This window comes from Terrapene carolina, unplaced genomic scaffold (assembly GCF_002925995.2).
Source record: "Terrapene carolina triunguis isolate 2854851 unplaced genomic scaffold, T_m_triunguis-2.0 Scaffold112, whole genome shotgun sequence".
In the NCBI taxonomy this organism is placed as follows: domain Eukaryota; kingdom Metazoa; phylum Chordata; order Testudines; family Emydidae; genus Terrapene; species Terrapene triunguis.
Genome location: NW_020664463.1, coordinates 7,798,426 through 7,812,183, shown reverse-complemented (window position 1 = coordinate 7,812,183; position 13,758 = coordinate 7,798,426). Strand labels below are relative to the sequence as shown.

The window sequence follows — 13,758 nt, the reverse complement described above, 5'->3', positions numbered from 1 at the left end:
TTCAGCATCCCACGTATGGGTTCAGCTATAGCCAAAATGAAGTCAATGGGAATCTTTTTATTTACTTCAAAGGACTTTGCATGAAGTCTAATCTGAATGCCTCAGGTGTTTCTAAATTATTGTTTGGCACGAACTGGGGTTGTACTGTACCCTGGAGAAAAGTAGAGGGGTTATGTATCTACTGATCTGTTAGATTATCCTAACCTTCATGTGCCTGAACATTTCAGAGCTACAGCAAAACATTAGCTATATTCAAGATTAATAGACTTTTTTATGTTTTACTGTAGGTCCATGCCCACTAGTGTGGACAATTCCTTACAAATGTCATGAAAATAAATAAAAGGTCTACCTTACTTGGAAATGAGCTGTTCTTGGAGCCTTCGTGTTTTCAGTATGACAGCTAACTACTGCCAAGTTTGTCAGATGCCAATAAATGACCCAATAATGATATGAAATCAGTTGGGGGTTGGCCTTTGGTGAGCTGGTATCTTAGGTGAACACTTATTTTGAGTCCTTGCTACCTTCCCACGATCAAAAGGCAAAAATGTTTGGTAATATTTCAAATACATCATACTCTTGAAAACCAGCTCTAACATTCAGGACAGAATTAAAATGAGTAAGCCTAGAAGTGTGCAGTATAGATCACTCTGGCTACTGTAGGAAAGGACATAGTATTCATGCTAGTTCCATCTAGAAAGTATGCTGCCGCTCTTGGGGCATCTAGTTATAGAAGGGAGTCAAGAGACCATGTGTGACTTTGACAAACAGAGGACAGTGTCCTAGATAGAGGGATCTCTGCCAGATCATCAAAGGGGTTTTTTCCTTTCTACCAGCATCATCTCACTCTCGTCTGGGTGAAGCTTGAGCCAGCGGCTTTTCATCCAATTGTGTAGGAAGCTGGTCAGTTGACTGCAGTGTGTGAGTTTGATGAGATTGAAACAAAGAGCTGGGTGTCATTGGGATATTTTTGGCATTTGAGCATAAGCCAGCCCACTATTTTCCTCAGTGGTCTTATATACTGGGGACATGGCTGAAAACGGGTATAGGATTTAACCTTGTGGGAATCTGCACATTGGATCATGTATGTTGCTCCTTGCAATTCTGTGGGACATATCCAGAAAGAATGAGTTAAGTTGTTTTCATGCAGTAGAGCTGGTCAGTACATTTTTGACTTAACATTTATTGGCTAGAAAATGTCAATTTGTCAAAACGAAAACAGTTTGACAAATTTCCTGTTTAGAAAAGATTTTGGAAAAAAAGTTTCAAAATGTCCCTTTTCAACATTTTCAAAATGAAAGTTCCATTTTCAGGTCACAACGACACTTTTGTTTAGAAATTTAAGTTAATTTATAATAAAAAAAATGTAAAATAAAAAAGTCAACATCAAAATGAAACGCTGTAAAATTATCAGTTGACCCAATATGACATCTTTAAATGTTTTGGTTAGAAAATGTTGTCCGGATTTTGACTTTTCATGCTAGGTCAGCGTGAAATTTTTTAAAAAAAATCTTGAAAATTCTCGTAAGATGGGAAACATGTTTCCGGCTCAGCTCTAGAAGGTAGCTCCATTAAGTGAACAGCACATTGCCCATTTGTACCAGCTGAGAGTGTGACCTATTATATCCTATTGAAGTTGTATGGGCAGTTTATGTGATTAAAAAGAAATTACTAGAGCAGGAAAGAATATTTATTATGAACAGCTTTGTGATGAAATCCAGCTGTTCTCGCCCAACTCCCCCCCTCCCCCCATTCAGAAAGTGTTCTGAATAATATGGGTACTTATAATATATTTGGCTTTCATCATTTTGCAACATAAGTTCTCATGAAAAATGTCATCTTATTGGTTGTTTTAGTTATTTTTCTTTTCTTCATCATCATTTCACAGGGCAGTGACTGATTTGATATACACATTTATCTTTGTGTCATACAAACCTGGTGTTTTCTTCTAGGTGTAAAATAAAACACCTATGTGACTTAGGAACCATACATTCCATTTTAACAAGTGACTTCAGAAGTAACTCCCAATGCGGCCTATGTGCTTTTAAAAATCCCACTGAGGGCCTAGCTCCATCTTTAAACACCTAAATATGTTTAAGAATCTGGTCCTTAGGCATTTAGGAGCCCAAGTTTCATTGTAATTTGCTCCTAAGTGCCTGAGACCTAAAGGTATTTAAGCACTTAGTTCCCATTGATTTAATGCCTAAGTAGGATCTGGGCCTAATTCTCTTTTGAAAATGGGACTTGGGCACTTTTGAAAATTTTACTCTCACAACTTATTACTGTAATTCATTTACCTCAGATATACTAGATCATAGAAACTGAAGAGAACTCCACAGACAATGCTGCCTTGGCTTGCATGCTGAACTCAATAGGGTTGTATGGGAACAGGATAAGTCAGGGCAGACTTTGACATAGAATTGTACCTTACAGGAAAGCACTACTCATTATTTCAAGTTCACTCCTCTGTTATTTTTTTTGGTGTTGCACCTTTCATTTGAGGGATTTGGTCAGATATTTTAAAGGGCAACCTCACACATTTGTACTGAGAGTACAAGGTCTGGGCCCATTTGTTTTCTCTGCATTACAATAAGAAGGGGCAGTCTTGTCTACTGAATAGAGCTCTGGACTAGGACTCTGGAGACCTGGGTTCTGTTCCTCCTTCTGATGATGATCTGCTGTGTGGTGATCTTGAGTGAGTCATTGCACCACTCTGTGCCTTTGTTTCCCCTCTTATAGTTTGTCTACTTAGATTGTGAGCTCTTCCAGGCAAGGACTCTCTCTCATTATGTGACTGTACAATGTCCAGCACAAAAGCACCCTGACCTCAGTTGTCTCTGGTGGTACCACAGCTAACTAATAAGCTCTGCTAACTCAGGCAGTTCTATAGGAGGTCATCTTGTCCTGGAAATTTCCCATTAACAGATAGAGCTAAGGTCATCACCTTTTAAATTTAGATTTTTGAGACAATGTTATCCCATCACAATGTGACATGTGGATTTATTCACAGAAGCAAGCATTTTCAGGAATTGTATAGCTTGCTTGAGCCAAATCACATGAATTTTTCTCCCCAAACTTCATCAACAAACTTCAGCGGAGAGAGTAAAAATGCAATAAAATGGAGCATTCAAAAGAAACCAGAAAAAAGTGGTCCGCTGTTTTTTCTGGCTCTAGACAACTCCATAAGATGACTTCACCTAAAAATGCAAATACTCATGGAGTAACACCAGATATTTTTCCATAAACAGCACCAAGACATTTCTGTGCGCTTTAAAAAAATTCTTAAAATGATGTAGATTTAGAATAAGAGAAACAGCAGAAGGAAAAACAAACCATTTTCTTTTCAACATTTTTTTTTTAACTCTGCCAAGGTTTTCCCTGGTAACAATTTCTTCAAAATGTTCCAGTTCAGAGCTCAAAGGTGGTGTCTCTTTGCAAGGGGAGAGGAAGGGATGGGAGTACGTATTCATTTGGAATGACTATAATGGACCTTTCTTCATGGATTACAACTAAGTTCAAATAATTATACAGACAAAAATATGATCTACAGTATGCGCAATCTAGCTGGAGCTATCACACGGAGTTTGTCACATTCTCTAGGTTAAATAAGCTTTGAAAAATCTCCTCTTCTACCTCCAAGGCAGAGAGGAGAATTACCATTTACTTGTAAGGTAAAATATAATTAGGTTTTCAAACAGTTTAACCCAAGTAATGTTTGTTTAAGATTCCCTAACCACACTGCACTGCCCTTAACACAGAGATTGACTAGCCTACACTTGGATGCTCTTTAGTGGATAAAGACCATGTTGCGGTGACAGCAAAGGAATTCAGTTCCTATATTCGCCATGCTGCTTTTTCTTTCTTTGTGGCAGTGCTCCAAGGGACAAAGGTGACTTTATGTTTTGTCTGTCTCTTTCGGCCTCTTCATCCTCGTCATATCTTTCATCCTCATCTTCATCCTCGCTATGATGAGGGCTGGAATGCTGAGAGACAGAAGGCGATGGTGGTACTGATGAAGGCCTGGGGTACCTGAAACCTTCCGTCTGCCAGAGACATAAGCAAGAAAAACATTATACCAGTGCAGCTTGTTTAGTTACACAGAGTGACGATAGGTCGATATATCCAGAGGGCCAAGGCAAAGATGATGTATAAGTAGGGCCCTACCAAATTCACGGTCCATTTTGGTTAATTTCACGGTCATAGGATTTTAAAAATCGTAAAGTTCATGATTTCAGCTATTTAAATCTGAAATTTCAGGGTGTTGTAATTGTAGCGGTCCTGACCCAAAAAAGGAGTTGTGGGGGGGGGTCGCAAGGTTATTGTAGGGGATATTGCTACCCTTACTTCTGTGCTGCTGCTGGCGGCGGTGCTGCCTTCAGAGCTGGGCAGCTGGAGAGCCGCCGCCAGCAGCAGCGCAGAAGTAAGGGTAGCAATACCATACCATGCCACCCTTACTTCTGTGCTGCTGCCTGAAGAGCGGGGCCCACAGTCAGCAGCTGCCACTCTCCCGCCACTCAGCTCTGAAGGCAGCAGCGTAGAAGTAAGGGTGGCCTGGCATGGTATCGTCTTGCCACCCTTACTTTTGTGCTGCTGCTGGAGGGGCACTGCCTTCAGTGCTGGGCACCCGGCCAACAGCCACTTCTCTCTTCCCGCCCAGCTCTGAAGGCAGTGCAGAAGTAAGAATTCTGAAGAGTGCAGGGGCTGTCCTTTTCCTTCCCCCCTGGGGACCATGCACAGCCTATCACTCTCAGCCCTGGCCTGCAGAACCATAGATGCAGCAGGGGGAGTAAGCTGCAGCCCATAAGGAGTATAGCAGCGGGTGTGCTCCCTTTGCTCGACAAGTAGCTGGTGGAGGCATCCTGGGGCTTTCCCTTTGCAGCAGTGCAATCTGTTTTATCCCTGGCAGGCATGATCTAGCCCAAGCACCTGTGAATTTTAAATAAAATTTTAACAGGAAAAGTCCATATTCTTCATGGCAACACAGAGCTGCCGGTTTTAAGATGGAGTGACGTGGGAAAACAAAAAAAGCATCTATAAATTAAGGGTTCTGCTCATTTTCCATCTGGTAACTCAGAATGGCCAAAACTCCCCCAAATCTACACGCAGTTCGTCAAACCCTACAAAAAACAAAATTCAATTTCAAACGGATTAAAGACCATTCAAAAAGCGAAGCCTTTGTCAGGCTTCTGTTTTCACACTTGCAGTTGTGTCTGTATTTCACTGCAAGTGCAGTTTGGTTTGTGCAGGTACTTTCAGCCCCCCTAAGGTACTTAGCTGCTCACATAACACTATTTGCGCCCCACAAAGCAGAGCCCAGCTTTTTGAAGTTAACCCTTGGTGTGAAAAGTTTCGCCCTAAGAGGAATATTTTTAGTAGTTACAAATAAGGATTGTATGCAGAATACCCGCCTCAGCTTTAAGTATAATGTAAAGCTTTAAGATCTACTATTATAATCTGACATTCGAGACCTTATTGACAATCTAAAGAAAACTACCTTTTGAATAAGATATGGTACAACCTTCAACTCCCTGTATCTTTGGAGGAGTTCAAGGCTGGTATTGCATACGTGGCTAAATTATTATAACACCAAGGCCATATCATAAGTCAGCTCTAAGATTTTATTGCAAAGCTAGGTTTCCAAAGCCTTCTGTCATGCTCTTTAAGTCTTAATAGTCTGGAAGGAGTTCTAACATAATATTAACCCAGCGCCCTAATATGCACATTCATTTCAAAACACTGAATTTAACTCCCCCTGCAGCAGCTATAAAATGTAGCAAAATACAAAACAATGAAGTAGATCAATAATCTAATTTTTGATGAGCTAACTGGTTTCACTGCTTTCTACTTCTACCTTTCCCTTTAAAATTCCCCTGTGTTTCATAAATCTTCATTATGAATAGAGATTGACTGAAATCTAAATTTTGGGTCCAAAATCAAAATACGTGTTCCAAGCCCATCTATTGTTAGGTGCCAACACTAACCCTACCCCTAACCTTAACCAACTCCCATCAACTTCAAGATTCTCAAAACTTCCAGGATAAATTTTCTATTTACACTAAGTAAACTGGTTAGTGGAGTTACTGGATTTACATCAGTGCAACAGCTTGAAAAATCCCCCTCAAATATCTCTATAAGGGATAGAATCAAACTCCCTAACCTGAATACTGCTGAACGTAGGTGCGTATGAGCTGAAATCAAACCTCAGTCTGAACTTTCCTAAATTTTCGAGTGTTCACAATTGCCAGCGCAGATCCAGATCCAAATCCAGATCAAGGGTTTTGGTTTGGGCCCCCATCTCTAGCTGTTATTTAAAAAAAATGAATTGGCAGATGAGGTTTTAAATAACCGGGTCCTAAATTTAGAACTGAGCATAATGCCACCCCAAATGGGGGGCATATATATGCAATATGCTAAAAAAGTAGATTGAATGTGTGGCTTTGCTCCATTCTCAGCCTTCCCCTCGTGTACACTATTCAGATTATTCCTGACAGAGATACAAATAATTTGCATGAGCATATGTAGAGAGGCTGGGTCAGGGAGTGTATGTGCAACAATTTGCAGACCCTGCCTCCGTGCCCCTAGATCCTTTTCGCCCCTTCAAAGCTCCTGTTGCAGAAGGCCTGCAAAGCAGCCTTCCTATGGGTTTTATGGGGAGCAAAAATAGAAATTGCCAGTTTCTACCCAGCAGGCCAGATCCTCAGCTGGCCTAAACTGACATAGTTCCATCAAAGTTAGTGTACACCAGCTGAGGATCTGGCCCTGTATTCTAGTTCATGGGGTTTTCTATTGGGCAGCCATACACTCTATCAGAATTTGGTAAAACTTGACTGTAATAAAGTATATTGAGTTCTTTATGCTCATAGGTTCATAGAATCATAGAATATCAGGGTTGGAAGGGACCTCAGGAGGTCATCTAGTCCAAGCCCCTGCTCAAAGCGGGACCAAACCCCAGACAGATTTTTACCCCAGTTCCCTAAATGGCCCCCTCAAGGATTGAACTCACAACCCTGGGTTTAGCAGGCCAGTCCTCTCTTTTTCTCTCTCAAGACAGTAGTTGAAATGCAGACAAAAATCACCTATAACGATAGACATACCTTTGGTGGAGCGTTTGGTTCCATCTCAAATTTATCTGGGAAAGTTCTGCTCAGAGCCAGGTGTCTGGCATGCATGTAGTACTGCAATAGAAAACAGAGGTCTACATGTGCAAAAACCCAATGAAGACTTGGGCACATTTAGGCAGCGAGAGGGAAAGTAACACTATTGTCTTTTCAAAGAAGATGCTGAAGAAAGACTGAATGGATCTTTAACTGAGGCTAACCCAGTTGGGATGGCCCTTGTGAAACTGTGGACACATTGCACTGAAGTAATGATCAAATCCTGAGAGATTTATACTGGAGTAATTGGGCAGAAACTGCTTCTTTGGCTGCAGTGAAGATACTCCTTAATCTCACAAAAGTGTAAGAGAACGGACTTCACCCACTTCAGCCAGTCTAGTTTTCTGGTGGGGATGGGGTGATTCTTTTATCCCTAAAAATATAGCACAGGTTTCTCTTTCTTGAGCGGAAATATTTATTTATTTATTTAATTTCTGCTCACAAATGTAATACTGTAACACACAGTACATACAGTACACATGTTAAAACTGACTCATCCTTCAAAATGAAGGCATTGTAAAGAGAAGAGATTTATGACATTGACATGCTTTTGCAAATTCAGAAAACCAGTCTGATGGTTTTGCAAAAGTTCAAACTCCATGAGGTTTGCACATTCCGAGGGCCCACACCAAAATGACAGTTTACTGTGACAGGCTGTGATCCTGTAATAGGATCCACATGGACATAAGGTCCTCCCAAATGGATCCCAATGCAGGATAAGGCACATAGTAATTAAAGCAGTGGTACATTTTATTCATCTCTTCACCTGTGGACTTTAGAATACTGATCTACCTCCCTCTGGTTAATGTGTGGTATTGCATCATTCTCTGTACTAGGCTAAGAGTATTTGGCCTTCACAGCACAGTCCTGGTTTGGGGATGGTGCAGAATCCCAATGGTATTTTAGGCAGAATAGGTGGGATTTTCAAAAATGCCTAGGTGACTTGGGAGCACAAATCTAATTGAAAGTCATTTACACTTTTGCTCCGAAATCACTTGGGTTCTTTTGAGACTCCCGCCCAATGCCTCCCAAGGTCTAAGGATGCTGCTGCACCATCCCTGAAGATGGTATAATGCCCACTCTCCATTGTCCAGTTTGGAGAGGCTCGTGCTGCCAGTGGCACTAGCCTTGTGCAGTCTTTGTGCTTGGGAGCATAAGGACCACATTGTGTTTGGCTCCTGCTTGAAACAAGCAGATCAAGGTGATTCCTCAGCTTGGGAATAAGTGAATACTTGAGTAAGTTAATAGGGAGACTTCCCTGAATTGGGGCTTTGGTGTTAATGATGACAGATTCTATCCCCAATAACCATTGTGGTGGATGTGTGTTTGGGCCAACGGCTTGTTATATACCCACTAAACACAGTCACATACCCTGCCTAAATATCTCCAGTCCAGTAGGTCTGAGAGCCTCTCAGTTCGATTTCTCTGGATGATCCTCTGACGCCGTGACTGCTGGCAAAATCCATACAAGAACTGAGTCAGCTGGTTACATGACTCATCGGGAGAGCGGTACCTCCTGTCAACTATGTAAATGCCTGAGGACACAAACAAAGTTGCAGATGAACAGGTATGGAAGCGAGCTTTTGACCTTTTAAATTTCATTTCTATCTTTCTTTACACATAATCTTTTAAATATAACAAGTATGGACTTGTTTTTTAATAGGTGGAGCAAAGAATGACAAGTGTTTCCATTCTAACAAGGCATTTCAGCAGCTGGTGAGAAATGCTTTTGATTTTTTACCTTTCAGGCTGAAATTTGGCAGATCTGTTCTCTGCTCAGGACGGCTTTTATTGTTTTAAAGTCTGTGCAAAAATGGTCCAAGTGCTTTTGTGTGGTAAAAAAAATTTCACTTTTCCATTATAAAAAAAATTGCTACCTTTTCTTGAATACCTGTGGTGGCTCAGTGATGTGAGGTGGTGGTGTGAAATTTGGCAGACAAGAGACACAGGCTATGTCTTCTCTGCAAAAGGTGGTGTGATTTTATATTGAGACAGCTAACTTGAGTTAGCTATCTCAATGTAAAATCCTAGTGGAGACAAGGCACAGCTAATTATTACCTCAGTATTGCTAGTCAAGGTCAACACTTTATTCCCCATCTGTGGTTGAACATGACTCACAACAAGGGGTAAAAACTATAGTGCTTTGTCGCCACTAGGATTTTACAGCCAGACAGCTATCTCCACGTAAATACCTAATTTTGCAGTAAAGACATAGCCATTCATGTACTTTTTGGAAGTTTGGTGAAAACTGGTTGTGATCTGTGAGAGTTCTAAGGATTTGTAAATAGGCCTTTGCTCATGCACATCAAATCCTGTAATGCAATATCTTTATGATGTGCCAACATTTTGTTCTTTTTCAACCTCACTCTAAACACCAACTTTTTTGAAGATTCGGGGCCATGGCCTAGATCGTAAGGTATTTAGGCACCTATCTCCGATTGATTTCAAGGACGTGGGCCTTGATTCTCATTTATAATAAGGACCCATTACATCATAAAAGTGCTTTAAAGAGGCCTTATTGTAAATAAGAATCTCAGTTTGGATTAGTCAAGTTATCCTCTCTCTTTCATGGACTCCACAAACTGTTGCTGCTATCCCAGGAAAGCCATCATGAATTCTTAAAGCAGAGGCAGATTTCCACCACTCCCTTAGAAAGACTAATATATAGTCCAATTGGAAGGGATTGAAGGAAGAAGTTAGTTGAGATGGAAGAAGGGCTAATGAGCTAGCTGGGATTGGAGGTTTGGGGAAGACCAAAAAGAGACAGGAGGGAGAAGAACAGGTTTTGGATAAACACCTAAACACCTAAACTTTCAATCCAAATCAAATAGCTGAACTTTGGGGTTTGTCCATCAATAATTTTTCTTCAGCAAGGAGAGAAAGTGCAATATGCGCAGTCACAAAACAGCTGGTTAGTTGGGTTCCGAAATCTGATGAGTTTTGAAGCACTGTTAACAAGCTCACCATAAGCAGCTGGGTCAGCTACATGTTCCTGCATGAAACAGCCAAATCCAGAGAGATTTGTGGTCACACTGGGAATGCCCATCACAGTGCACTCAGCTACCGAAAGAGACATACAAAGAGATTTCATGTCAATGTGCTTGGCTCGGTTTCATCTTGAGTGGATAGAAACAGAAAATAGAATGATGTAAAGCCCTTTCAGTGCCAGAGCTGGTCAGAAGGTTTCAATGAAAAACCATCATGATTTTTGCTGTGTGTTCTTTCTTCCCTCCCTCTCCCCCCCACTGCCATTCAATCAGAAAAGTTCAAAGAAAGTGACATTTTGATGAGAAATGGAAATTTGTCCCCCCCCCTTTTTTTTTTGCAAGCACTTATTTCTGTTTTCCAGCTAGCTCTAATTAATATCCTCTGTGAGCCCAGTGTTCACATGTGGGAGCCTAAATCCAATGTCCAGACCCTTCCTTTGGCTTTGAAATTGGCACCTGCTGTGTGCACATGCTCATTTCATGTACATATTTGCAAATCTAACTGCCCAAATGCAGGACTTGGGCCTCGTAATTAATCTCCCACATTTGTAAACTGGGTTCTGTATCTTAGGCCACAGGGAGAAAAATCACAAAAATATGATTGCTTTCAAAGCCAGTCTATCTAATTATTTTTCCAGTTATACAGTAGATGCAGAGCAAATTGTGCTATAAATCATAAATATGATATCAAATTGTGTTCTCCTTTTATAACTATTATTATTATTATTTACTGAGCACCAACAGGTTCTTCCATAAAGGAAGGCATGTTCCCTATACAAAGCAGCATACAGTTTAAATCAGACATTAGCTCTTTAACCCTTAAAATGCCATTAAAAAATCTATATGACAATAGGACTGATACCAGATATAGAATTTAGGATTAGGATAAAACTTAAAAACCATCAAGAAGGGTCTATTTTTATTCTTGGGAGATTCATATGGGTAACCCATTAGGATGAGCAAAACCACTCCCTCAAACTGAGTGCCAGCCAAACTTTTCTGTGTTAAGCTATTCTAAAGTCTAACATCAAAATCTTCCCCAGCTCTCACAATTCCCCCCCCCCCCCCCCCATATCCTGGTTTGGGCTGGGACAAAAAGCTAAAGTGCTGAAATACAGCCAGATAATTGTGACCCAGTTGGAACAGGAGACAGGAAGTTTTAAACATTGTCTGAGAAAGCTTGATTTTGTGAGATTTCTACTCAGATTCACTGGCTAACTACAGATATGCTTCAGATAAGCACCCACAACTTTCAGATGCTTATCATAACTAAGGGAGATATTTTCAAAGGCACAAATGGAAGTTAGGCACTTAGCCCTAGATCCTCAAAGACATTTGGGCACAATGGGAGTTAGGCACCAAAATATCTTAGAGCATCTGGGCCCTAATTCCTAGGTTGAAAACCTGACTGCCACTGCACCTTTAAATATCTCACCCTAATCCTATGAGGTTTATCTATTACTACTTGTAAGGGTATGTCTACACTACGGGATTAATCCGAATTTAGATAATTCGAATTTGGGAAACAGGTTGTATAAATTCGATTGTGCGCGGCCACACTAAGCACATTAATTCGGTTTTTAACCACATTAATTCGGTGGTGTGCGGCCACACTACCCCATTAATTTTAACCACATTAATTCGGTGGTGTGCGGCCACACTAACCCTAATTCGAATTAACAAAATCGATTTTGGCGCTACTCCGCTCGTCGAGGTGGAGTACAGAAATCGATTTAAAGCGCCCTTTAATTCGAACTAAATGGCTCTGTTGTGTGGACGGGTGAAGGGTTAATTCGAATTAACGCTGCTAAATCCGAATTAATCCCGTAGTGTAGACCAGGCCAAAGTTGTCGTCTTCATTTTTGCCACTTCCCTGTTCGTGATTGGTAATTTTTATAGCCTTCTTCCAAAACTCTTGATCATATGCCAGGCTGTCATGAAGATTGGCCTTTGTGAGCTCCACTGATATCCAGTCCATGTACTGAGTCCTTGGTGTCTATCGCTACTTCTAAGGCCTGGTCTACGCTGGGGGGGTGGGATCGATCTAAGATACGCAACTTCAGCTATGAGAATAGCGTAGCTGAAGTCGACGTATCTTAGATCAACTTAGAATCACTTACTTCGCATTCTCGCGGCGCGGGATCGATGGCCGCTGCTCCCCCGTCGACTCCGCTTCCGCCTCTCGCTGTGGTGGAGTTCCGGAGTCGACGGCAGAGCGATCACGGATCGATTTATCGCGTCTACACTAGACGCGATAAATTGATCCCCGATAGATCGATCACTATCCGCCGATCCGGCGGGTAGTGTAGATGTATCCTAAGTGTTCATGGTAAATACCAACAGAAATATCCAGCAGACTGTGAAAATATTAGGACCAGATAGTGTAAATGTGCATCACACCATTGAAATCAATGCAGTTATGTCAAATTACACCAGCTGAGGACATTTTGGATTGCGTCTATTTTCTTGCCTCATTATTGCAATATATACATTCCTCCAAATCTCTTTTTTTAAGGGCAGATGCTTGATGTTACTGCACACAAAATGGATTCGTCTTCTGATGCTACAGCAGACAGAAAGGTTACATGTGATTGTGGGAAAGTCTGGGTTGAAAGCAGGGACAACGCTGGCTGGTTTTCTGTCAATGGAGCAATGCCAATTTACACCAGCTAAAAATCTGGTCTAAGAACTTTGCCATCAGCAGAAGCTTTGTAACGGAGAGGAAACAGAGTCAAAAGCATTCTTACATCATTACAGTAGAAACTGAATGGCAAGCTACTCCATCTTTTTAAATGCCCCGAGTGGTAAAATGCATATTAAACTTCTGACAACAGTCAGCCTAGAGATTGCTTACCTGGAGTGTAACCCCAAGGCTCATAGTATGAGGGAAACACCCCCAAATGGCAGCCTCTGACAAAATCTTCATAGTCCATGGGTAATAATGGACTTGTTGAAGACAGGAACTCTGGGTGTAATATCACCTGGATATTCAAAACTTACATTAGAGCCGAAAGAAAAATAGAATCAATATTTTTAATTATATAAGAGATCAAGCACTTAGTGCCTTCATCCCTAGCCTAAGCCTAGGAATCTGGACATTGCCTTCTGTGTCCCTCCCTAATTCTATTTGTACATAGCCCAGTTTGATAACATTCATAATTTTTGGTACCTTAATTTGTTTCCCCCCGCTAGAGGAGATTTTGGAACAAATTGATAAACTAAATAGTAATAAGTCACCAGGACCAGATGTTATTTACCCAAGACTTCTGAAGGAACTCAAATGTGAAATTGCAGAACTACTAACCATAGTGTGTAACCTATCATTTAAATCAGCTTCTGTACGAAATGACTGGAGGATAGCTAATGTGATGCCAATTGTTAAAAAGGGCTTCAGAGGTGATCCTGGCAATTAGAATCTGGTAAGCCTGACTTCAGTATCAGGCAAACTGGTTGAAACTATAGTAAAGAACAAAATTGTCAGACACATAGATGAACATAATTTGTTGGGGAAGAGTCAACATGGTTTTTGTAAAGGGAAATCATGCCTCACCAGTCTACTAGAATTCTTTGAGGGGGTCAACAAGCATGTGGACCAGGGGGATCCAGTGGATATAGAGTAT

At 41.1% G+C, this 13,758-nt stretch overlaps 1 protein-coding gene across 1 annotated transcript in view; it reads right to left on the bottom strand.

Moving 5' to 3' along the window:
- Positions 1 to 3,315: 3,315 nt before the first annotated feature.
- GYS2 (glycogen synthase 2) overlaps positions 3,316 to 13,758 on the bottom strand; it is a 74,593-nt gene continuing 64,150 nt past the window's right edge. The window contains exons 12-16 of the mRNA XM_024196330.2: positions 12,993 to 13,119; positions 10,116 to 10,211; positions 8,523 to 8,686; positions 7,092 to 7,172; positions 3,316 to 4,040 (exon numbers count right to left, since the gene is read on the bottom strand). Coding sequence (XP_024052098.2) covers positions 3,825 to 4,040; positions 7,092 to 7,172; positions 8,523 to 8,686; positions 10,116 to 10,211; positions 12,993 to 13,119 — 684 coding nt within the window. The 3' untranslated portion in view covers positions 3,316 to 3,824. The remainder of the gene's footprint in view (positions 4,041 to 7,091; positions 7,173 to 8,522; positions 8,687 to 10,115; positions 10,212 to 12,992; positions 13,120 to 13,758) is intronic.